General features: G+C 46.9%; 1 protein-coding gene across 5 annotated transcripts in view; it reads left to right on the top strand.

The window, feature by feature from the left end:
• Positions 1 to 23,200, top strand: part of IQSEC3 (IQ motif and Sec7 domain ArfGEF 3) — a 99,883-nt gene that overhangs the window by 66,163 nt on the left and 10,520 nt on the right. For all 5 annotated transcript variants that reach the window (XM_068661573.1, XM_068661609.1, XM_068661601.1 and 2 more), the window contains 7 exons: positions 1,880 to 2,973; positions 7,164 to 7,325; positions 17,673 to 17,795; positions 18,449 to 18,615; positions 20,601 to 20,740; positions 21,593 to 21,718; positions 22,794 to 22,893. In XM_068661573.1, the coding sequence (XP_068517674.1) occupies positions 1,880 to 2,973; positions 7,164 to 7,325; positions 17,673 to 17,795; positions 18,449 to 18,615; positions 20,601 to 20,740; positions 21,593 to 21,718; positions 22,794 to 22,893 (1,912 nt within the window). The remainder of the gene's footprint in view (positions 1 to 1,879; positions 2,974 to 7,163; positions 7,326 to 17,672; positions 17,796 to 18,448; positions 18,616 to 20,600; positions 20,741 to 21,592; positions 21,719 to 22,793; positions 22,894 to 23,200) is intronic.

The raw sequence follows: 23,200 nt of genomic DNA, 5'->3' as shown, positions 1-23,200 counted from the left end.
AAGGCAAACAGAAAACAGAAGCGCAAAACAAAGGGGCCCTTCTTCACTTCTGCAGAAGGAAATATGAAAGGATGTTATCCCCTTGCTCTGCCCATGAAATGGCAGCCTCCCATCCAGTGTAACAGGATCCCTAGACCTATTGCTGCCTGTGGTGATGGGGTGCCAATGGGCAAAGACTTTGATTCTTATTCCAGCAGCCAGGGTGCCAGAACAGGGGCAGAATGGCTGGGCTCATGTCATTCCTGTCTTGCTGTCATCTCCTGAAGTCTTATCATCTTCCCCTACTTGCAGGGGAATTAATACTGGAAAGATGCCAGGGGTGATTTGCACTTCTCACAGCTGTCATTCCAGGCCCTCACTTGTATCCAGACCACTCACTGGTGATTTTATCTGCAACTTACATAGTGTTATAAAAAAAAAAAAAAAAAGAAAAAGGAAGCAGATGACATGACATGACTCTGAGAGCTGGGGCTCATGTCTCACTCTGGCTGTGACTACAAAAGTAGTTTGCACTTTACCTCAGATCTTCTGTGAGCTCAATCCTTCTTCACCCTGTGAATACTGGGCCAGCAAGGCGTAGCTTGAGGGACAGCAGTGTGTATCTGTGTATAGGGATACTCTTCACACGAACTGTGTAGTGAATTCTCTGTTAATTCAGGACAGAGTTTGCCAGTATCTCAGTCCTGCTCTTCTCCTTTTACAGTCTTTTCTACACGTGCACAACCATATATACACTACAGTCTGCACCTGTGCCCTGCCCTATGAAGTGTAGACAATGTAGAGTTCAACTAATAGTTCAGACAAAGCCTCAGTGAAGTTAATTTGAATTCGTCCTTCTTTTTTCTCCAATCTCATCATCCACCATCATCTTCATACTGCCACCCGTGTCCACTGTCAGTCACTCCTTTGGAACCAAGACAGCAAACATTCTCCTATAGTTGTTAGTGAAGGCCCAGCAGAAAAATAAGAGTGAAGGCATTCCCAGGAAGTACAAATACTAGACTATGAAAGAAAAATGACCATATATACTTGCTTTTTGAAGCCTGTTCAGATGCCACTTAGCTGTATGTATTTACATGTGCATATGTTATTACCAGCTCTGGAAGGAGTAAATCCTCCTACCAGTTGTTCTTAGTATCATGTCTCAACATTCAAAATCAGAACTTCTTACCTTTCAAAACTGAGAGTGTTTCTGTTCTTGTGTTGTTTCCATTTCACTTCTGGTTAACACTTAAAAAAGTCAGAGATCAGAAAGGAAGACACTCTGGGATTTAGAGGGCCTTCTAAAAGAAACAGAACAAACCCAACTTCCACCGACTTCTGTGGAAGTTGAAGGTTCTTGCTAGCTGCTATGATCAAGCCAACATTTTCTGCTTTTAGAATTCATCTTTTCTTTCCTTTTTTTTTTCTGAATGGGTTCTCCTTTCTTTTGGGAGTATTTTCAAAGGTGACTAAGGATGGGAGGAGCATAGTAGCACTCTGAGACAAGGGATGCTTGACATTGACAGAGCACTGTTGAGCAGGAAGACGCGTTGCTGGAATAGTGTATTTGCAGTGATGAGCCTGCCCTAAAGACCATCAGAAGTGGAAATGCAAAGGAAGGGCACTTCCAGGCTCTAGCTCATATAGGTAGTGCTCTAGGAGGGGACATGATCATGGTACAGCTGTGAGGAAGTTCACAATGCTGATGCTTGAAACAGCCATGTCTAAACAGAGGCCTTCTGTTGATATCAAGGGCAGAGCAATGTAGGAAAAGGCTAGTTCAATACTAGAAGTTCCTCTGACAGTCATTACAGACAAATCAGTGTAGCAAGTGGGGTCATGGAAATCCATCAGAAGTCAACTAACAAAAAACCTCTCTCCTTTGTGTGTCTTTCAGATCGAAATGCTAGAGCACAAATACGGAGGTCACCTGGTGTCTCGCAGGGCAGCCTGCACCATCCAAACTGCTTTCCGGCAATACCAGCTCAGCAAGAACTTTGAGAAGATCCGCAACTCACTGCTGGAGAGCCGCATGCCACGCCGCATATCCCTGAGGAAAGTCCGGGTCCAGAACTCCGAGAGCTTCTCTGCTGAGAAAGCCCTCGTAGAAGGGTACAACTTTGTGGGCATCCCGTTGGTGAGGTCCCCATCTTTGCCAGCCACAATCAGCGGGGCGCTGACTGAGCTGGAGGACTCCTTCACGGAACAAGTTCAGTCCCTGGCCAAGTCTATTGATGATGCCCTTAGCACTTGGAGCTTGAAGACCATGTGCTCGCTACAAGATGGTGGCTCATACCAGATAAGAGAGACCTTCAGCGCCAGCTCAATGCAGCCAAACCAAGACTTAGAAGCTGAGCTGCAGGACAAGGAGAAAGAGGAAGGGCTCCTGCCAGATACCCTGCCTAAGAGCAGCAGCACTCTCATGATGGCTTTTCGAGATGTCACGGTCCAGATTGACAACAAGAATATCTCTGTCTCATCGTCTACCTCGGTGTCCATGGCAAACTGCCTCAGCAGCAATGCCCAGGCTGGGCTCTCCCAAGCCACCAAGGCTGAAGAAAGCCCAGGAGAAGGGGAGGGAGAAACCAGTGAACCACAGGCTGCCCCAGAGAGCTTACCTGAGTCCAGAACTCTCCAGAACAGCCACACTTTCACCGAGGTGAATGTCAACACTAATGGCACGGGAGACAGCAGTGCAGAGCCTGGGCAGATGGCAGTGCAGAAGCTCCAGCTCGATGCTAACAACGAGACAGGGCAAAGCAAAGGCTCCGAGTCTGAGAATGCAGACAACTCAGAGCAGCTGAGCAGCAGTAGCACCTCCACTTCAGCAAAATCAGCTTCTGAGGTGTCCTCAAAAGAAGCACTGCAAGCCATGATACTCAGCCTCCCACGGTACCATTGTGAGAACCCAGCTAGCTGCAAGTCCCCCACGCTTTCCACAGACACCATGAGGAAGCGCCTCTACCGCATTGGGCTGAATCTCTTCAATATGTAAGTGACTCTTCATCTTTTGTGTTTCCCAGACTACTTCATGCTTCACAAGAATAGATGATGTCAGGCTCTTGGGCTAGGTCTGTCTCTGGGGAAGTTCTTTCATATTCAAGGGCATGACCCTCTCAGCATCCAATGCAGACCACATGGTGGCTGCCCAGTAGCTTTTTCCCTAAATTTTCCCCAGTGCTGTTCTGATCTTCTGCCCGACAGGGGAACAAGCCCAGTGCTCCATGCTGTCCTGAATTCAGAACCTTCTGTTGCTGTCCATTGGCATCCTACATTCAGTTGCTTCAGTTGCTGTCCATTTGGCATCCTGCTCCATTCTGTTGCAAAGCCACAAGCATAACTGGGGATGTAAAACCAGCCTCGGTTTCTTAAAATGGGGCATTTCCAAGGAAAAAGAAAGAGCTGATCTTAATGATTCCAGCATGAATGCTCTGGCTGTTGTTTTCCTTCTGATATTTGGGTGGATTTTTTTCACCTGACAGACCAGGTTTAGTCATCTCAGTCTCTCACACATCTGAGTCTGATATCCTATGAAAAGGCTGTAGGTGTGAAAGCAAAAGCAGAACAGCTCAAAGAGTATATTCAGAAGAGGTGAACTCGAAGGGTTACACATAGCCTATTGTAGATTGGCAGAAAGCAGCTGAGCTCCAATAAGGAGCTTTAGATTTGCACTTTGTCTTTCAGTGAGACATTTCTCATCAAACCAAACCATGAGAAATAGTGTTTTTTTTGCCCCATCGTCACACCCTTATCTCATGCTGTCTTCATTTCCATTTGAGTCCCCCAAGGAAGGTGCTGGGAATGTAACACATACATACAAGCAAAATGTTTTATCACGCAGTACCATGGGCCTTTTTGTCAGAGCAAGGACAGAGGTTTACACATTTACAGACAAAATTTTTGTACAGACAAGAAGCAATAAAGGGATTAAATATGTGTAGGATGGAGGCTGTGGACTCCAGGAGGAAGGAATCTGGATGAGAGGGCTGGACACAGAGCACATACAGAGCTGAAATGGTGTAAGGACAGACTTGGGTCTTACAGAGAGCTCAGGAGAATACTGAGGAGAACATTTTACTAGCTCTGAGATTAGGTTGTGAACAGGTGGGTTCACGTGTATATATCAAAGTCAGGCTCTGGCCGTGCACAGATTTGCCTAAACAATGCAGGCAGGCTGGAATGAGAGAAGGTAGGCAGTGGGGACAGATGGGGGCTGATTATGATAGAGATATTTGCAGCCCCACACAGATGTTGTGGTGTTTGTGTTGGAATAGAGTCCTTCTGGAGGTGGACACGGGGCTCACATCTCTGCAAACTATGTGTTTCAGTATTTTCAGCCATGCTTGGCAGGAGTTCCTGCACCCAATGTGCTTTTCTTTGGTTCCTGCAGAGCTGACACGAGCACTGATGTGATGATAAAACAGGAGTGAAAATGTCTTTTCCCAGCCACTCCTCCTCCCGAAGCCTGCCTGGCACACATTCATGTGACAGATTAGCAACACCAGGTCATTTGGGGAAGCGGCTTTGCTGTCCTCCTTCATTCAGCGACCTGGGTTCACTGCATGTTGCAGGCCCCTGTGGGATGAAAGACTGAATAACACTGCAGAGCTACAAAACACAACTTTCTGGCCAGGCCTCCCCTGCCGCCTTGAAACCAGCTGCTGAAATAATGTGCCAGTAACCTGTGAGGCTCAGTTATCCTGACAAAACGTTGGAGGGTAGGGAGAAAGGGTGGAAAGCTGAGGGACATATGGCTCCCTTTGTGACACTATAGTGAACCCCAATCCCTCTGCCACATTCCTGTCCTCATGTGGCGTTTCCTGTGAGCAGCGCTCTGTCTCGGAGCAGGCCCCTGGGAGCCTGCACTGCTGTGGCACTTTCCCCGTGCCCCCTCCACAGCGAGGGGGTGGATTCCCTGGGAGGGAGAGTGCCTCGTTATGCAGCACTGCTGCAGTAACTCAGCGTGTGTGGGCAGCTGGCTGCGTGGGCAGAGGGAAAGCCAGCAGGACGTGAGGAATCCCGCAGCATTGGCTGGCCGCGCTTAACACCCCTGCAACACGAAGGGAAATGGCAAGGAGCTCAGGAGGGGGGGAAATGAAGCTATTTGCTTCACATCTGGTAAAAGGCACATGCTGCAGTGTGTGAGATACATCTGCAGGTGTTTAGTTGCAGAGGTGCTGTATCACTATCAGGATTTTGTGGGGAACAGCTTGAATTTGGAGAAAGGCTGATGTAAGGCTGCTGTTAGTGAAAGAATCGTGTGTTCATGTATATTTGAGTTACAGTCTGGGGAGTGCAGGAGGGCTGTCAGAGCTGGACTGTTTTATCTTACATCCTCTTGCTTTGTGTATGCCATACCTTCTGAAATCTTCATATCTATGCCAGCGTATGAGCTGCATTTTCCTAGCCACAGTCAGCTCCTGGTTCCTCTGGAATGAATCCAAAGTCAGTCCAGTGGCTTTGCAGTCACACCGGTGAAGCTGAGAACATCCTCTTGCCTTGAACACTATACTGATCCTTGCCAAACTCAAGTATGCACTTGAAGGTCCATTTTATGAACCTGTGTTGCTGAGCTTGACTTCAACCATGTCCATCGAACCCTTGCACTTAGCAGAGAACTTCGCCTGTGCTCTTCAGAGGTGAACCAGGAGATCTGTATGACAATACAGAAGGGACCCTTCTGCTTTTCCTTGAAGGGCTGGGTTTTTCAACATTGGATCTTGCAGCTCTCCTGTTTGTAAATTTAATGGGCTGACTTGTTCTCCCAGACACTTCTCCTGAGGATGCCACACTGTGCAGGATATTATTTTTTGTGACATTACAGAGTAAGCAGTACTATTTTAAGCCCAACTACTTTTTGTATAACCATGAAGCCCCTGTAGGGAGCAGGCCATTCTCCTGAGTGCAGATCCCCTTATAGCTAGACATATGTTGTTCACCCACATCCTTCACCACCTGACAGTGTCACAGTCTGTGCCTGCACATATCATGCATTCACGTGCTCGGAGATCTCATCCTATCCTTTCCTCACCCCAGGAAACTGCCTAAGCAAACTCAGTCCTTGAGCCTTGACAAAGATCCTTGAATTTGGGTTAATGGTGGAAGTATGTCATCCTTTCTTCCATCTCATAAGGGTGCTACCCTCTTACCTCTCCCTGCTCACCAGCTCAGAGAATGAAAGGAATGTGGAAATCCTCCAGGCATTGCACTAATTCCCCTCAGCCAAAGTGCACCATGACTGAGGCCCTTCAGCGGGACAGACTGAGGTATAGGAAGAAACCCCCCTGCATGATGCACCCTTACACTCGTTCTGGTGTGTGCTGTGGGACAGGCACCCCCATGGACTCACGGACACTCCCAGGATGCACAGAAGCACATGTCCTTATAGGAGACACATGGAAAAAGACAAAATGTGTGGACACAACAGGCTCCTATGAACATGTATGGTACGAGAGAAATCTACATGTACAGGGGACACGCACACACATGGATGTGTTTACTGGTAGAGACATGCTACACCCTGAGAGGCAGGCACAGACACCGGCGCTCCACCAAGCAGAAAAGCTCCCCCAGACAGGCAGGTGGGCCCACTCAGCACCCAGCCTGATCTGAGAGGGACACCCACAGCCAGCGAGGGAGAAAAGCCCTCAGTCTGAGAGCCGTGCACAGCTCTCTCCCAGCTCTGACAAGGCGTTCTCCAGGTGCATGCTCTCATCCACCTACACACAAGCACAGATTTCTGCCTGAGGGGGCAAATCAATAGAGAAGGGAAGAAAAACACAGCTAAGGGTGGGGAAGACTAGAGGAAGAAATAATGCAAATATGAGCATGGGATTTCAAGTGAGGAAAGCAGAAAGTGTCACTCAACGCTGAGCAGTAAAAATGTATGAAAAAGAGAATGAATTTTTGTTACAGAAAATGTACGCTCCCCTTTGCTTATCACCCTCTCTGTCTTGAACCTCATTTGCCCATGGCAGCAATGCCTTCTAAGGCTTTCCTTCACCTTCATCTGCCCTACACAAGGTGCAACTCCAGCTTCCTTGAGACAGTAGCGAAGGGACATGTGCCCGAGCTCTCCTCCCTGGTCCTTGCACACACTGAGGGCTGCAATGCTGTAAGTCATGAGATGATGCCTCAAAGAGGTCCTGCTAGCTCACCATGTCTCTGTCCTTCCTTTTCAGAAACCCAGACAAAGGGATCCAGTTCCTGATCTCCCGAGGCTTCATCCCGGATACCCCCATAGGAGTGGCACACTTCCTGCTCCAGAGGAAGGGCCTCAGCCGCCAGATGATTGGGGAGTTCCTGGGCAACAGCAAGAAACAGTTCAACAGAGATGTCCTGGAGTAAGTGTGGAAGCCTCTTCCTCTCCTCCCTGCCCTATAAAGGAGTCACCAGCCCACCTTGTCCCTGGCTGCACCAGCAAGCCCCTCCATCTCTGTGGGAGTTTCACCATTCCCACTCCCTGTCTGGTGCCCCTCATTGCATTTCCAAGCAATGAGTTTGCCCCTTTGTATCAGCAAGTCTTTCATTTCAGTTTCTCCTTCCCAGAGGGCCTGCCATCTGCTAGCAGGAGCTCAGCACCGTCAGGGGTAAGACTAGTGATGCTGGGAGGTTTTGTGGCTGGGGAGCTCTGTGACGGGAGTCTCACCCCATCCAGATAAAGCACCTCTGATGCTTTCTGGAAAGTGCTGAGAGAGGCAGAGGATGAAGAACATTTATTCCTTGCTGTGAGTCCAGCAATAAACAGCAAATGCTGGCTCTCTTGCTGTCTGGGTCTGCAGTGGGTGGGATTTTCCATTTTTCCAGCCACTCAATGTGAAAGGAACTGGTCCTGTTGGTGGCAATGAAGAGAACTGCTACTAATGGTTTAGTCTGTAAGTCACTGGGCATTGGGGAACATTCCCATTCCAAACAAGATGTCAGGTTTCCTCCCTGCTTCTGTTCAGTGGCTGTCTTTTCTGGATTGTTCCCTTCAGTTCATTCACTGTGACCCTCTCCTGCTCACATAAGCCCTGCATCTCTCAGCCTACACCTCTTCTTTTTCAAGCCTTGCAGTCTGGGCTGCAAAATCCTGGGAACACCTAAGACCCATACATGCTACTTCAGTGCCTGCCTATTGCTCTGCCTTCCATGTTGCTAACTATCGCTAACTTGTCAGCCCCCTGCTGTGAGCATCACAGGAGAAGCATAGGAGCGTTGGGAAGAAAAGTATCTTAACCCATTTTTCTGAGCATTGTCCAAGATGACATGCTTTCTGCAGACAGCCCTGGGGAACCAAGATGAGCCTTCATTTCCTGCTTGGTCCTGATCTCCTTCTTGCCATTCAGATGAGGGAGAAGGAGAAAGCACAGCTCTCTATATGACAAAAAGCACTGCCTCTGTGGTACACTGCCTCTGCCTAACCCTGTGAGCCACAGCACACGTGGCCCTCCTCTGGACTTGCTCCGACAGGTCTATGTCCTTATGTTGGGGGCCCAAGAGCTAAATGCAGTGCTCTGTGTGGGGAGGATGCCAGTACAGCAGCCAAATTTGGGCCCAAATTTCAAAATCCATTCCTGCTGCAATTGCTGCTACCTATTGCTGTGGGTACCTCACCTTTGGTCCAGCACTATTTTTAATATTCTGTATGGGTACTGATTTGGCCAGCAATGAGACATGTTTTCTCCAGTCTCATTGTGCTGAGTGCTACAATTAAAATTCATTGCTTCTTTTTTTTCCAGCAAGCAATGCATGGTCTTGCTTCCCCTGACAGATACTCTACTGAAGTCCAAAGCCTGCCTTTGCACAGACAGGGAGATCTTGCAATAGCAATGGCCTGGCACTTCTTTGTAGTCCTAAATTTGATCCCTGCAAATGATCATGTTCTTCTATTTCACGTATGACTACAGATGTGTCAGCAGCTCCTGTGAACAGGTTCACAAAGGTTGTTGTCTGCCTCCCAGCCTCAATGCCCAGGTGCTGCTGTGTAGTTGTCTGTATTGTCTCTGGATGTTGCAGGAGAGCCATTTTAAACTGTGCCCCTTCTCCATTATCCTCATTACTCTCAGTTTCCACTGTGTCTCTCAGTGTAGCATGCCAAATGTACTATAAAGGACTGCGCTTGCTGTCCTATTTACAGATGGAGAAAGCAAAGCTTAGAGGTAAGAAGTTGTTGAGGTTGTGTTTTTAAGTAACTGAGTTTGAATAGTCTGAATTCCGGGTTCAGACCTGTATCTGATCTCTCCAAGCAACAGATAATGTTCTTGCACTAACAATTCATGCTGCCATAACCTCTTCACAATAAATTGCTGACTTGTCTTCCTTAAAGGCAAAGGTAAAAGTAGACATAGAATATACACAGAATGTTCTACAACAGGAAGGGAAAAAAGACAGAAAGATTGCCAAACGCATTCTGCTAGTTGCATCTGTGCTGTTTGCAGTTACTTTTATTCTCTCGTGTATTAGCTTTGAGCTTGCGGATAGAAATGGCTGGTGGGTTTTGCAAGCAAATTTTCATCAGCTGCTTGTGAGAGCTGTCTGGGCAATGACTGCACACACAGTGGTGTAGCATTCATGGAAACAAGGCATTGCCAGTGGAAATCCTCACCCAGGATTATCACCCTGGATGTTTTTGCTGTCTTTGCAGGAGGAAGAAGAGGACTGGGAATGCTGTGCAGTGTGCTGGCATTTTCCAGTGCACTATAGCTCAAGGGCTAGTCACTATTTCTGAGCTGCTTGTGCATGTGCACGAGGCAGCTCAAAGACATTCTGGCATTTTAGAACTGGCTAAGACCTAGTTTGGTTCTCATTTCACTGGTGTGAATAAAGAACAACTCCCATATCAGACTAGCTCAGGAGCACTGGCACAGATCGGGAGAATGGACTCTGCAATATTTGTCTTGCAGTCCCCACATCTACCCACTTTATTAGGATGCGTGGTATTCCCCTGAGAGCATCTGGCAGTCAGGATAGCTCCTAATGTAGCTTCTGCACAACTTGCCCTATTCCACTCTCATTTTTGTGGTGCAAGTGACCCTTCTTCTGTCCCTTGGGCAGAAGGAGAACAGGCACTGCTGGGCAGGCTCAAATGTGCAGGCACAATGGCCATTGACGGGCTGTAGCCTTTGGACAGACACTAACCACTTGCAGGGAGCAAACCTGTGTGTAGGGGGACACATCTCTGCTCCTTCACATCCCAGGCCTGGCCCTGGAGCCTCTCTGACCCATCCTCTCCCCCCCCTGAAAGCAATTTCAATTATTGATGCCACTTGCCGTGTTAGTTTAGCTTTCGCTTGATGCGAAAACTTGTGTTAGAAATGTGTATTGTAAGCATTGTTTCTATTGCAGCCAGGTTGAATTAACTCAAGTGCATGAATAAATAATAGGACAGCTTTTAAAACATCTACAAAAGCCTCAGCCTCCCTTGTGCATTTGGAGGCTGGGTAGAGCTTCCCGGGTTACAAACTCCAGACTCAGCGGTAAGTCCAGCCATTAGTCTCTGCTCTCCAAACTTATTTTGGCTTCCATGGGTATTGGAGCGGTGCTGGATGACAAACAAGCCAACTGCTGCCTGCTCCTGGAGTCAGGCAACCGAGCTCAGGAGTGCACAGTGGCATTTGGCACTGTGAAGATCCTACCTAGCAAATGCAAAACTCCAGAGATGCATCAAGCTGGTTGCAAAGCTTCTGATAGGCATGGTGGGGGGTGAGTGGGGATAAACATAGTAAGAGGCTTAAGCCTTTTGGTATGCTGTTTTGGCTTCCCACACCTGCTGTCCAACCCCTAAACATCCTTAAATTGTGTTCTCCCTTTCATCCTCCTACTCTATCTTTCAAACTTTAATTGATTTTCTTGGAACCCAGAAAAGGTGTCTGGATAACTCACAGGTAATTATACACACTAACCAGAAGAACAAGGGAGAGCGTAGGGGATTTTCAAGAGTATCTAACTACAACTGGCACACATCCTTTGAAAACACTAAACTGCTCAATCTCCCTAAGCTGTATGTTTTTCTTTTTTCTTTTTTCTTTTTTTTTTTTTTTTTTTTTTAGGGAGATGCAGTGTGTAATTTTCCCTTGCAGACAAGGCTTCAATCTTTACAAGCAGGATGTATCCCACCTATTGTTAACTACCACCAAGTTCAGCGTCATCTCTCAGTTTATGAATTCCTTTAGTCAATGGAGAGACACAGGCCTCTCGAGTGCTGTTTTTCTCTTTGTGCTACTTTAGGCTGGACATCTAGCTTTAAATATTTTATGTAACAGGACTAAATCCCATCTGTAACCAATTTTAAGCATCCAACCGCAGAAAGATCCACTTACGGTGGTCAAGCACCCCACAGCAAGATCCAGCCTCTGCTTGTGAGCACCTGCTTTCACAACCTGCCCTGCAGCCAGCTGTGAGGAGTCGCTGGGGACCTACCCCAGGGTTTCAGGATCTGTCAGCCTTTCTGTGATTCTGTCAGCTCAGGGAATACGGCTGCAGAGAGGTAGCCTGGGCTGTTAGGGCACTGTTGTGGTACTGAGCAGTTTTTATCCACTCTGCCTGCCCCGTGTTGCGGGAAAATCATTTTGTTACTTTGAAAAAGTCAGGGCCAATGCATTAACGCTTTTTCAATGAGGCACGCTATCTTCCTTACATCTTTTCTTTCTTTCTTTTGGATTAGCTGCTCAGATGTCTTGTTTATTTCTTTTTGCACACTCTTCATTCTGTGTTTGTTGCTTTTGTTCACCTTCATCCTTTCTTCCACTGTAGTTCATTCCTCCCCTACACGTTTCTGACTCAGGATTTTTTTCCATTTATCGTTCATTCATGAGCAAGATAACGGGAGTGATGCCATGAATGGAGTTGGCTGTGCTGGTGATGTTGGATGGTCTGTGTGCAGGTCGTGGCACTTGCAAGTGCAGAAGTGTCTGTCCTGGTGCATCCGCTGTCAGAGTGGAAAGGGGCAGGGGTTCAGGCAGTGGAGGCACTGTGCTGAATCGGGGCTGGTTGCTGTTAGACTCTGAGCTGCTGTTAGACACACTCTCCTTGCCGGTGAGCAGCTCTCGTGTCTGTCAAGCTGGTAGTGTCTTCTCCTTCTCTCCTGGGAAGTCAGGGAGAGAAAAACTGCTCTTAGGAGTGTAAATTCAGAGCTGGAAACCCAGCTAAGAGGCTGTCTTTTCAAAGAAGCGTTAGATTCCTCTGACTGGCAGAGTGAACTTGACAGGTAGGCCCAAACTAGCCTACCTTCCCCTCCTCACTAAGGATGTTACAGAGGATCAATAGGGGACTTGTGTTACAGGAGGGTTTGAGCAGCACAGGGCTGCCGCTTGTGCTGTGGAGCCGTAGATAACGATGCAATGGAAACAGAGAACAGAGGGAGGAACATGTTAGGCAGTTCTGACCTCCTGCTGCAAGCAGAGCCGAGGCACAGATCAGGCTTGTGAACAAGAGAAGCTTTCCCATGCCAAGCTGCCAGGGCTGAAGGTACAGCTTGAACCTGCTTGGCTGCCCAGGGAAATGCTGCTTTTTTCCTTGCACAGAGGCTCGTAATGTCCCCTGGAGGGAGAGGTGAAAGATGGGCAGAATCCTCTGCACAGCCAACATTTCTGGAAGCAGCTTTCCACTTCGGAAGACAGCTTTGGCCCAAGTCAGGGCATCGATTTCTCACTTCGGCAGGTGTGGATGCCCAAGTAAGTAGCCATGTGGGCTACCAGCAGTCCTGGGAGGACAAGTAGGCACGACAGCCCCAGAGGGGAGCATGCAGTATGTGCAGCACAGCAACTCCTACAGAGGGTGTGGGCCATGGGGTCCATTGCAGAGGCTGCCCTAGCACAAGGAGGGCAGGGAGAGGTGCTGCGTGGAGGGCAGGACTGGGACACCAGTCAGTGTAGTCAGTGAGCCCCACTCACTTTTCTTACTGTGAGCCCCAGTTAACCCCTGCAGGGCAGCCTTCTCCCAGGGAGCTGACCTCTTCCTCTGCTGCTCACCCTAAGCCGGGTTTGTCTTCAGAAAGAGCAGAGGGGTGGGGATGCTGAGAAGAGGGACGGCTTTTATTAGTATCTTCGAGCCTCGTGGTTTTAAACTTTCCACCTGACTGCCTCCCCCTTTGCCCCCTCCCTGAGCATGGGCTGCAGGTTCAGTACGGACGCTTTTAGTTGCAGCCCAGCTCCTGCTGCATTGTCACCTGAGTGGAAAAGCTGGAAAATAGGTCATCACGCTTGGGCAAGCAGATCCCAGCCCCACACGATACAGCTGCTTCTTGCCTTCTCTAAATCCTTTTGCCGAAAGGCTTTTTTTTTGCCGTGCTTAGCCCTGTGCTAAATCCTCACAGCCCCGATGCCACCATGTCCACCCACTTTTGGGGGGACCCATGCCCTGCAGCCTCGGAGGCAGCACAGCCACCATGGACATTAAAGGGCAAAATGGTGCAACTGGATCCCACCGTTTGGTCCCATCACCTGACACTGGGAGTGCAATTCTCTGCAGTTACGAGGTTCCAGCCTGCTGAGTGCCTTGGGACAGACCAAGCTCCCCCTGGATAGCCGGCACCGCGTTGTTTATGGGGCAAGGTGCCAGCACCTTTCTTCCTCACTTCAGCAACATGAATCAAAGGTCCAAAGTCCTGTCCTGCAGGTAGTGGGCTAAACACATCTATGGGTATCCTGGGAGCAAAACTCACATTGCTTGTTGCAAGTCCATGGGAGAGAAAGAACTAAAACAGGAGGAGATTTTATAAGGCATTTCCTCCACCCCTGCTTTTTATCCTTCAGGCCTCCTGGTGGTCCTAGAATAGGCATCTCACAGGCATGCTGCTGTTTGTGGAAAAATGAACTCAGCACTGGTTTTGGCACATACACATAAGCTGCTGGTTTATTCCTTGGATGCAGACGGGATCTCTGCTCATCCTGGGTCTTTTACAACAGCAAATCCAGTTTGGGGGAGAGACAGCCTCCTCATGCATGTGGTTCTGCTGCCTTTGACATCGCAGCCCTGGAGGCTGATGAGATGAATGTGCTTTTTGCAGTATGTTTGCCAATATATTGTGTGTCAGCTTCCAAGGTCTCTGTTTTGGGAAGAAAAGACCTCCCATAGAGAAACTGCATTACATTTCAGGGGAGTTCGTGCGTGGGCATGACAGCGCCTTCAGAAAGTTAATGGGAGCTGGCACAGGAACCTGAGGTCAGGCAAGACAGCAAAACATGTAGCCACCAGAACAGGGGCAAAAACAAGGCAGCCCCAAGGCACAAGGCTCTCTGGCCCTTTGAATGGACGTCGCTGTGTCACAAAAAATATCTGAAACTATGATCCACCATTCATTTTACTGTCAGTCTAGCAGCAGAAAGAAGTAGCATATCAGGTGGCTCCTCTAGGAGCTATTTCTCAGGCCTTTGGCACAGGCTTTGACAGGTAAATCAAATGCAAGCTCAGATTTGCTAAAGTCAAACTTTCTTCCTAACCTGTCCTTTCAGGTTGGTCAATGTCTCTCAGGAACTAGGACAAGGGGACACCCTTCTTTGGGCTGAGGGGCAAACATAAGGGGCCCCCAGGAGTTTCAGCTTAGAATTTACAATATAAACCCCCATCTCTCACTCTGTGCACGAAACTCTCAGAGGAGAAGCAGTGCATAACTCATGTAGCAATACCTGCTTGAGTTTGAAAAGAGCTATAAGCAGCTGCCTTGCACTACTTGTCCTCATCGAGGTTTGATGCCTTCTGTATCAAGAGCGTTGACTTTATTATTTGAGATCAGACATAAAACAGAGGGTGTGTTAGACTAGACGGCGTGGAGGGGGATGGACTGATCAGTGAGGGAAGGAGGAAAAGATACATGATTTAATGGTGGTGAATTGGGCTTACTAGGATGACCTGAGCAGATCTCACTGTGTGTGCAAGGACTTTGCTTTCATGCATCTGGAAGCAGACAGTAATAGCAAAATCACTGGGGTCAATGCTGAGAAACATCATATATCAGAAAGGATTACAAAATAATAACAAAGGTCCAACTGCAGAGGTGTTTGCAGCTATGAACACGATAATAACTAACCAGAGAAAAACTTTTCTTAGTATCAAAGCTAAGTTCCAAGAAGCGGAATGCCTTGATGGCAACCCAAGGGACAAGTGAGTGCAAGTATGAAAAAAACAAAAATAACAAAGGAAAGGGACAGTAGAGGAAGTTTTCACTGCTGCCAGAAATGATTTGTAAATGCTTCTGCAGCCCACCTCCTGGAGAGGGAAAAAAAGATTTTGTGTAAGATTTCCTGTGAGAGCAGACCCGTTGATTCTCTGCCCTTGCTCTTGACCACCTACATTTGATTATATGGAACTTGTGTGGGGAAAGAGACCATGTTTCTTGGTTGAGATTATAACTACTCCAGCCTTAGAAGATACCGAACACCCTCCTTTCATCCAGAGCTCTTGGTAAGGTATTCTCTGGGTGTTACTCTGGTTTAGCAATATCTCAGCTCTTGAACCACTGGGGGAATGCAGGAATAGAAGGAGGTCTCGGAGCATTTGAACCGTATCCCTCACCCATTAGAGACATCATGCAACAATTTTTTGTTCTAGCAAGGCTGCACATAGTATTCAACAGCCTAGCTCACAAAACACTGCCTACAGCAAACTGCAGAACGATTGCAAACACTAACAGCAAAATTTCCAGGATATCACAGCAAGGAAGCAGAAGAAACTGATTAGAGCACGTACCTTTATTAGCAAAGGTTCAGGTGTTAAAATTTCCAGAAACACTAGGAATTGGAAGGATCCAGAAGAAAGCTAATCCCCTCCCCTTCTATTTTCCACTTACCTCATTTTCCACATTCCTCACGCAGTCCCAGACAAGCTGTCTACGGGAAAATTGCCTCCTAACCCTACATTTGGGGTCAGTTTATCATTTGCAACATGAGAAAGGCAAACCAAACACAATGTAGAGGATAAGATCAATGGAATGAAAAGTAGAATTAGCATCCAGAGGATATGGAGGCAGAAAATATGAATTCATTGAATTTTTAATATGTTTGTGATGTCCAGGTGGTACTATTTGACTGAATGCTAGCATACTAGTAACTTCATACTTAAGGAAGGTGTAAAGGAAATGGGATTTTTGCATCTGTTAATTTTTTGGTCTATCAGAATGTCAGATTTAAGACTAAATTTATGGGAAAGAAATAATGGCAAACAAGAAGGTAAGTGGTACATACCAAAGCCTGTGGAGAGTAGATTCATCCTCTGATTTCATTCTTCATTCAGTCTTTCGTTGATAAAAAAAAATGTTTTTCTAGACAAAGAACATACAGAAGATGATTCTAGACTTCAGTAAAGCATGTGGTGTGAGAAATTCTTAGTTGAGCGTGGAAGAGAAAGATATTAGCAGAGGAATCATAAACAGGGCAGAGAATTGGCTGATGCAGACATTAGTGCCTACATGCTCTGCTGAGATGGGAAGTTGGGCTTAAGGGAGGTTATGAGCAGAGTTTTCTGAGTCTAGTCTTTTGATGAATGTTTGCAGGAATGACCTGGACAGAACTGGTCCAGGAGCATGCTAACAAAATGTGCTGAAGCCACATGGGGAAGGTGTTGCCATTACAGATGAAGACCAAAATTTCATGCAGTAAGAATAAGAACTAGAGGATTTAACTAATACAAACAGGAAGAACTGTAGCAGTACATTTTGGAGACTAGCAGTAGGACTTCTGTAAAATGAGAATACTTTAGTGGGATGCAAGGGAGAAGGGATCCCTCTTTTTGAGGATTTAAGTTGACTATGAATTACCAGTCTGCTGTGAAGGAAAAGCAATACCAGGTGTGAGATGTGAAGGATTTCCTGTGATAAGAGGGAATTGTGGCACTGAAGTATGGAGGAAATGGAAAAGATAGTGTGGAACGGATAGAAATGTACAAAATGAATAGTGCTTTGGACAGACTTAATTGATGGGGACTCCTGGTGTCTGACTAAATGAGCAGAGCTTTACCCAGCCTTGATATTACAAGCCAGCTAATGGTGTCATGTTATTTTTAGACAAGAGCTTCCGTTTCACATTTACTTTGACTGAGCTTTGGCCTTTAAAGACACAGTGAATATTGTTGCTGCAGCGTTTGGGTGGGAGTGAAGAGTGGAGAAGAAAGTATAGATTGCAAACGAGGATGTATGCTTGACTGAATAGAAGGTGAGGAGAAGATGAGTGCAGTGAATGCAGAAAAGAGAAAAATGGATAAACGGGCAGTGAATAAGTGCCTGTGCTGGGAGGAAAGGAGGCATGGACAATGTGAGAAGGATTGCCAGATGACAGGAGATGCAGAGACAGATGGATCTGTATCTGTATCGATATTGGTGTTCATATCTAGGTCTCTAAATATCTATATCAATATACTACCTAAATATCTATATAGATACAGGAAATGTCAATACAGATATGTGAATTATATATATTGTATACATATGTATATATGTTGAGTATGGTATAATATATATAAACTATAATGTATAGATATACACACACACATACGTACGTGGTTAGGCACAAGAATTGCCTACCTGCTGTAAAATGCAGGAATGGCTTGTCTGAAACCTTTCCCATTTTTAAGAACCATCTGGGCATCTGTAGTGATGTCTCAGGGCCTTTCCCATGTCATTTCCCTTGGGATCTCAGCCTGGGCACTGCAATGAAGGAGCCTGCCTGGCATCCTTCCCAGGAGGAGGTGCTGACGAAGGCCGTGTCCCCTTTCCACAGCTGCGTGGTGGATGAGATGGACTTCTCAGGCATGGAGCTGGATGAGGCACTGCGGAAATTCCAGGCCCACATCCGCGTGCAGGGGGAGGCGCAGAAGGTTGAGCGGCTAATTGAAGCTTTCAGGTAAGAAAATGAGCTCTGTGGCCCCACTATTGCAACTATCTGGAAGCAGAGAGCACACCCAGCACAGAAAACATGCAGCAGCAATGTAAAGAACGGCCAGAGATCTTCTTCCTAAAGAAGCTGATCGTGGAAGGGCTGCTGAAGTGCAAAGTCTTGTGTCCCACTGCTGCATATTGATATCCTTAATGGGTGTTGAGTGACATGAAGGGCACAAAGGGCCAGAGTAAGCCAGCCCTGACATGTCTTCCAGCAAAGGATTCCCTGTTCATTGGTGACTGACAGGAAGAGCAGTCCTGGGACTTGCAGGGGTGCTGGGTTGTTCCTTTGGTGCATCCAGAGGAGTCCTTTATATTTAGCAAGTCAGGCTCGAGTAGACCTGTGCTGCATTACCACTACATTCTTAGACTGGGTGGTCTCTCTACTGTCGTTTGCTATGTTGGCTTCTAAGAACAAAAAGGCTGAAGTTTTAGTGGCCAAATTCAGCCACTGGTGGGTAATTTGGCCTGCAGAGAGCAGGCAATTCCTTCTCATTCGTGTGAGAGTTGGAGTGAAAGGAGGAATTTTATCCACATGTGCTGAGGCCATGTCCACCCTGGAGCAGCAGACTTTGCAGTAATGTTCCATGTTAAGTGTGTTTATCCCTCCTGCCGCAGCCAGAGGTACTGCATGTGTAACCCGGACGTGGTCCAGCAGTTTCACAACCCAGATACCATCTTCATCTTGGCCTTTGCAATCATCCTCCTCAATACGGACATGTACAGCCCCAACATCAAGCCTGACAGGAAGATGATGCTGGAGGACTTCATTCGCAATCTGAGAGGTGAGAGTCCTACTTTGCTTTTTTTGCCCTCTTTGCTGCTCTAAATCCTACTGAGGTGAAGGCAGCAAAAACCTAGTGGAGCTGCCTTTCGCCAGGGCTGCTGCTAGTTTTTGTGATCATGGAGGAGGGTGCTTTGAAGCGTCCTGTAGGTTGCCGGGGAAGGAGCAAATCTCTGCTTTGTCCTCTACAGAAAGCTGTCCAGCCTTTTCAGAAATAAACCATTTTTCCTTAAGAGATGGTTTCATCTTTTTAATGGATTTCTCTGTTTAGAAGGAGTCCACTGTATTACATTTTTCTATTGTTCAGCTCCGTCCTTCCTAGACCCTGCTGGATTCCACTAAACAAGCCCATGCCCTCCTTGTTGCTTTGAAAGTATGAACACATTTTCCTTCTATTCAGGCTAAAACTTCCCTTTCTTAATTGCTTGCAATTACTTGCAGTAACTGCAGGCCTGACAGGGTTCATGCATACATTACCTCTTTGCAATTTCTGATAGTTCAGTTCCCCAAGTCAATTTTCTTCTATTTTTCAAGGTCCTTCCCATCTCAGTAATAGGTTGCTAAAAACATTTCTTCAGATGTGGTCACAACATACTCATATTTAGAACCACTGCCTCCTCCTTCTTTTCAGATCTGCTAATGCAGCTTGGTATTGTTTAGCCTTTTTGACAAGATGTCGAGACAAACTCTAATTTCCAAACTGTGTTTGCTCCTAGGTCAGCCGTTTTCCAAGGGTCTCTTACTGCACATCTACAGTTCAGTTTAAGTTTCTTCAAGGTTTTCCCAGTGTAAATCTCAGTTTAGAGCCTGGACTACTATGAGTTCCTTTGACTTATTTCTTTGTCCTCATCCCCTTCAGTATCACAGCAACTAACTCAAAAGGTTTTCTTTTTTCTTTTTTTTTTAATGTTAACTTTCACTTAGAGTTACTTGAAAATCTGTCAGCTCACATCACAACAGGAATTCAGCCAGCATGAGGATCATGTAGTGGACAAGGAGAGACGGTTCATTCCAGACTCACCTTTGGCTCTATACATAGGCCAGGAGCTTCACTGTGTTTAAAAAAACAACCAACCAACCAACAAACCAAGCCAGCAACAACAGCAACAAAACCAAAACCAAAACACAACCAAAAATTAAAAAAAAAAAAAAGTATTCAGGCTATATTTCCAAGGCATGAATTAGGGAGTCGGGAGATGACAATGTCTCTCCATTCCTCAACACCTCCTCACTTGCAGGACATCAATCAGTGTAGTATGCCTCAGACCAGGGAGCTGGAGAGAAAGCAGAGAAAATCAATGGAAAATGATTGAAGGAATTCAGTGCAGGAGGAAAGACTGGCAATTTAATTTGTGGTGTGTGGCTTAGGGAGGGATGAGGGAGAACTTTTCTGCCAGGCTCTGCAAAGGCTAGACAGCAAAATTTGTAGAATTATTTAAGGAGACATAAAAGAGGGAAGGGACAGACCCCAGACAGGGAAATTACAAGCAGACTATCAGGAAGGTATTAACCCTAGGAGACTTCACAGAAAACAAATGTTGGAGTCCACCAAGTATTTACTATTTAGTTTCTCCTATTTAGGAGAGCTGAGGCTTGCATTGGCAGGAGGAGCAGCTGGTTCCTATTGTAGATCTCCTCCACATTTAGAACTTGCAATTTTATATGAAATCAATGCAGGGGTTGCTGCTGAGTGGCCCAAGATATATGAATGTGAAATTGTAGCCATAAAACCTTAGGGAACAAATGGAAAGGAGCCACCATGCAGAGCAATGGAATGATGAAATCTTCTGCATTGGCCTTAGGTATGTCAGTAGCTGCTCCTGGTGCTTTAGGTGTGTTAGACCAAGAAAGAAGACAGCTTAAAGCAAAATATTTCTCTTTCTTTCTGCCTTCCCATCATTGCACACAGCAGAGATCTGGGACCACCAGTTCTTCCCTTTTGTTTTCTCCCCGCCAATTCTGCCCAACATTTTCTCTGTTTTGCAGGAGTGGACGATGGTGCTGACATCCCACGGGAACTGGTGGTGGGGATCTATGAGAGGATCCAGCAGAAAGAGCTAAAATCCAATGAAGACCACGTGACTTACGTTACCAAAGTGGAGAAATCCATAGTTGGAATGAAAACAGTGAGCACCCGTAGCCCTGCAGGCACCCGCTCACCCTGCTCGCACCCACCTCCCTCACTGTCCCTCTTTTCTGCCTTTTTCCTCCGTTTCTTTTCTTTCATAATAATTTCCTTGGTTGCCTTCATGCATTAGTTCTTTTTTTCTCCAAACACCTTAATTTGCTTTCTCTTTCTTTCCTACTTCTTTGGGATCTTCTTGGCCAGAGTTTGCTTTATCCAATGCAGTAAGTGTTTGCCCAAAAATCTCACTGCAGCTCCTGCTTGCCAGTGCAGGTCCTGACTGCCAATACTTCAGTGATAGCCCTGCAGTGCTCTGAACTTTCAGGCCTCGTGAGCCTGTAGGATGTGAAAGCCAAAGTGATAGGAAAACCAAAGTGATAGGAAACAATTTCACCTACCTCTGCCTAATGAATTCTCCAAGGATTGCCGGGGTTAGGAGACCTCCAAATGCAGAGACTGCTTCTTTAGCAGAAACTGATCTGAAACATTCTGTTTACCCAGAATGAGCAGAATCATTTCTCAGTGCCCAGGAAACATGCAGATGTCCAGTGCGCTGAGGAAGGATGAGCTCAGGGGCTTGAAGTCAGAGGAACATGAAGACAGGATGTATAAGCAGGTGGCTTGCCTATAGCCTGTTCTACTCCTCTGATTTAATCCAAGTCACAAAGGCTCCCTGCTACTGGGCTGGCAGGATGAGTGGTGGTGAGGAGTGGTCGTGAGATGATTGAGTGGGCAAACTGGGCAGAACTGGCTTGTTCCTCTGTGACTGGACAGGTTTGTGTGGGCTAAGGGTGGTGGAGATCCTCCCTGGCACCTCCCATAACGCCCACATGCTCTTGTGGATCTTCTGCAGGTCCTGTCCGTGCCCCATCGCCGGCTGGTCTGCTGCAGTCGTTTGTATGAAGTTACTGACGTGAACAAAGTGCAGAAGCAGGCAGCTCACCAGAGGGAAGTTTTTCTCTTCAATGACCTGCTGGTGGTGAGTGTGCTTTGGCATTTGGGCACTGCAGTGATAAAACTAGCCCCCAGTGTCTGTAAAGTAATCTAAAAGCAGTCCACAACATCAATTTCCCCCTGGTCCTAGGGACAGACCATCTCCTCGTCCATCCACACTGCAAGACACAGCTCTGGATCCTTCCCTGTTAAAAATGTACCAAACCTAAAACTCCTCTGACCTTTGAAAAGCAAACTGTTGCATCCCACAGACATCCAAGTAATGTCATCGCTCTCTCTCATCCCTTTGCTACTAGGGAAACTCATTTTGTGAAAGGGGAGTTCATTGGTTTGTCTGTTTGTACTATGGCAGGCAGAGCGCTCCCATGCACTTTAAAAGTCTCCTGCCGGACACTTTAAAACCATTACCTTCTATTGCAGAGGCTGTAGAATGGCATATCCAACTTACTGGAGCCTGAAACACATATAGTACTTTTTAAAGTGTCCTGCCCAAGGGACCTTGCAACAGAGTTCAGACAGGTACAAAAGGGAGGAGAGCACAGATTCACTGAGACTGGAAGGACGCAGAACAAGAAGGAAGTTTTCTTTAGGCACCTGAAGAAAAGGCCTGAGTTTAATGGCAAAATAAAACAGTGGATGTTACAAATGGGTTTGTTCCTTGCTGCCCCTCCATCCCATGCGATAAATCAGACCCATGAGAACTAGTGCTGAGGGATCAAGGGCAGCATTGCATGCACGTGTGCTCTGGTTTCCCAACCTGAGGTATTTCTGACAGGTTTCCCTTAGCCTTCCAGTTTGGCACTCAGTGAAGAGAACTACCCTTGCAACATCGAAAATAAGGGCATCAAAAAATCAGCATCTGGGGGACAGAACCCAAGTGGGCCCCAGGGCTATGCATACAGAATTTCAAGTGTTGTTACAAGTGCAGTGTGCCAGGCAGCTCTCTGGGCAAAGAGCCTGTCCGTCACCAAGTGTTACTCCCATGTGCAATTAGCAGAGCCTGCAAAAAGCTTTTTCCTATGTGCTTTTAGTAGTTTGTATCGTTCTTGACTCGCTGTTCATGAACACCCTGCCCGATGATGCATCCGTTCCTCCAACAGATCCTCAAGCTTTGCCCCAAGAAGAAAAGCTCCTCAACCTACACGTTTTGCAAGTCAGTTGGCCTGCTGGGGATGCAGTTCCATCTCTTTGAGAATGAATGTAAGTCTGATTCTCCTTGGGTGCCTGGAAGGGTTTGGTATGGAAAAGGAGAAGGAAGGAGGGGACTGCATTGCCCAGTGAGATCTTACATCAGAAGAGGGATTTCCACCAGAGGGTTAAAATGGGAAGGGAGGCAAAACCGAGACTTGGTGCTGAGGAGAGGTACAGTGTCATGGGATGAGGCTTCTGGTCCCTCTTTCCAGCTCATTGAAGTGGGCTGACTTGTCACGGTGGCAGGGAAGGCACTAGTGCGGATTCATGAGGGAATCAGTCCCAAGATACACCCCACATCGCTCTCAGGAGCCAA

Source organism: Anas acuta, chromosome 1 (assembly GCF_963932015.1).
Source record: "Anas acuta chromosome 1, bAnaAcu1.1, whole genome shotgun sequence".
Classification (NCBI taxonomy): domain Eukaryota; kingdom Metazoa; phylum Chordata; class Aves; order Anseriformes; family Anatidae; genus Anas; species Anas acuta.
This window is presented reverse-complemented; position numbering and strand designations above follow the sequence as displayed.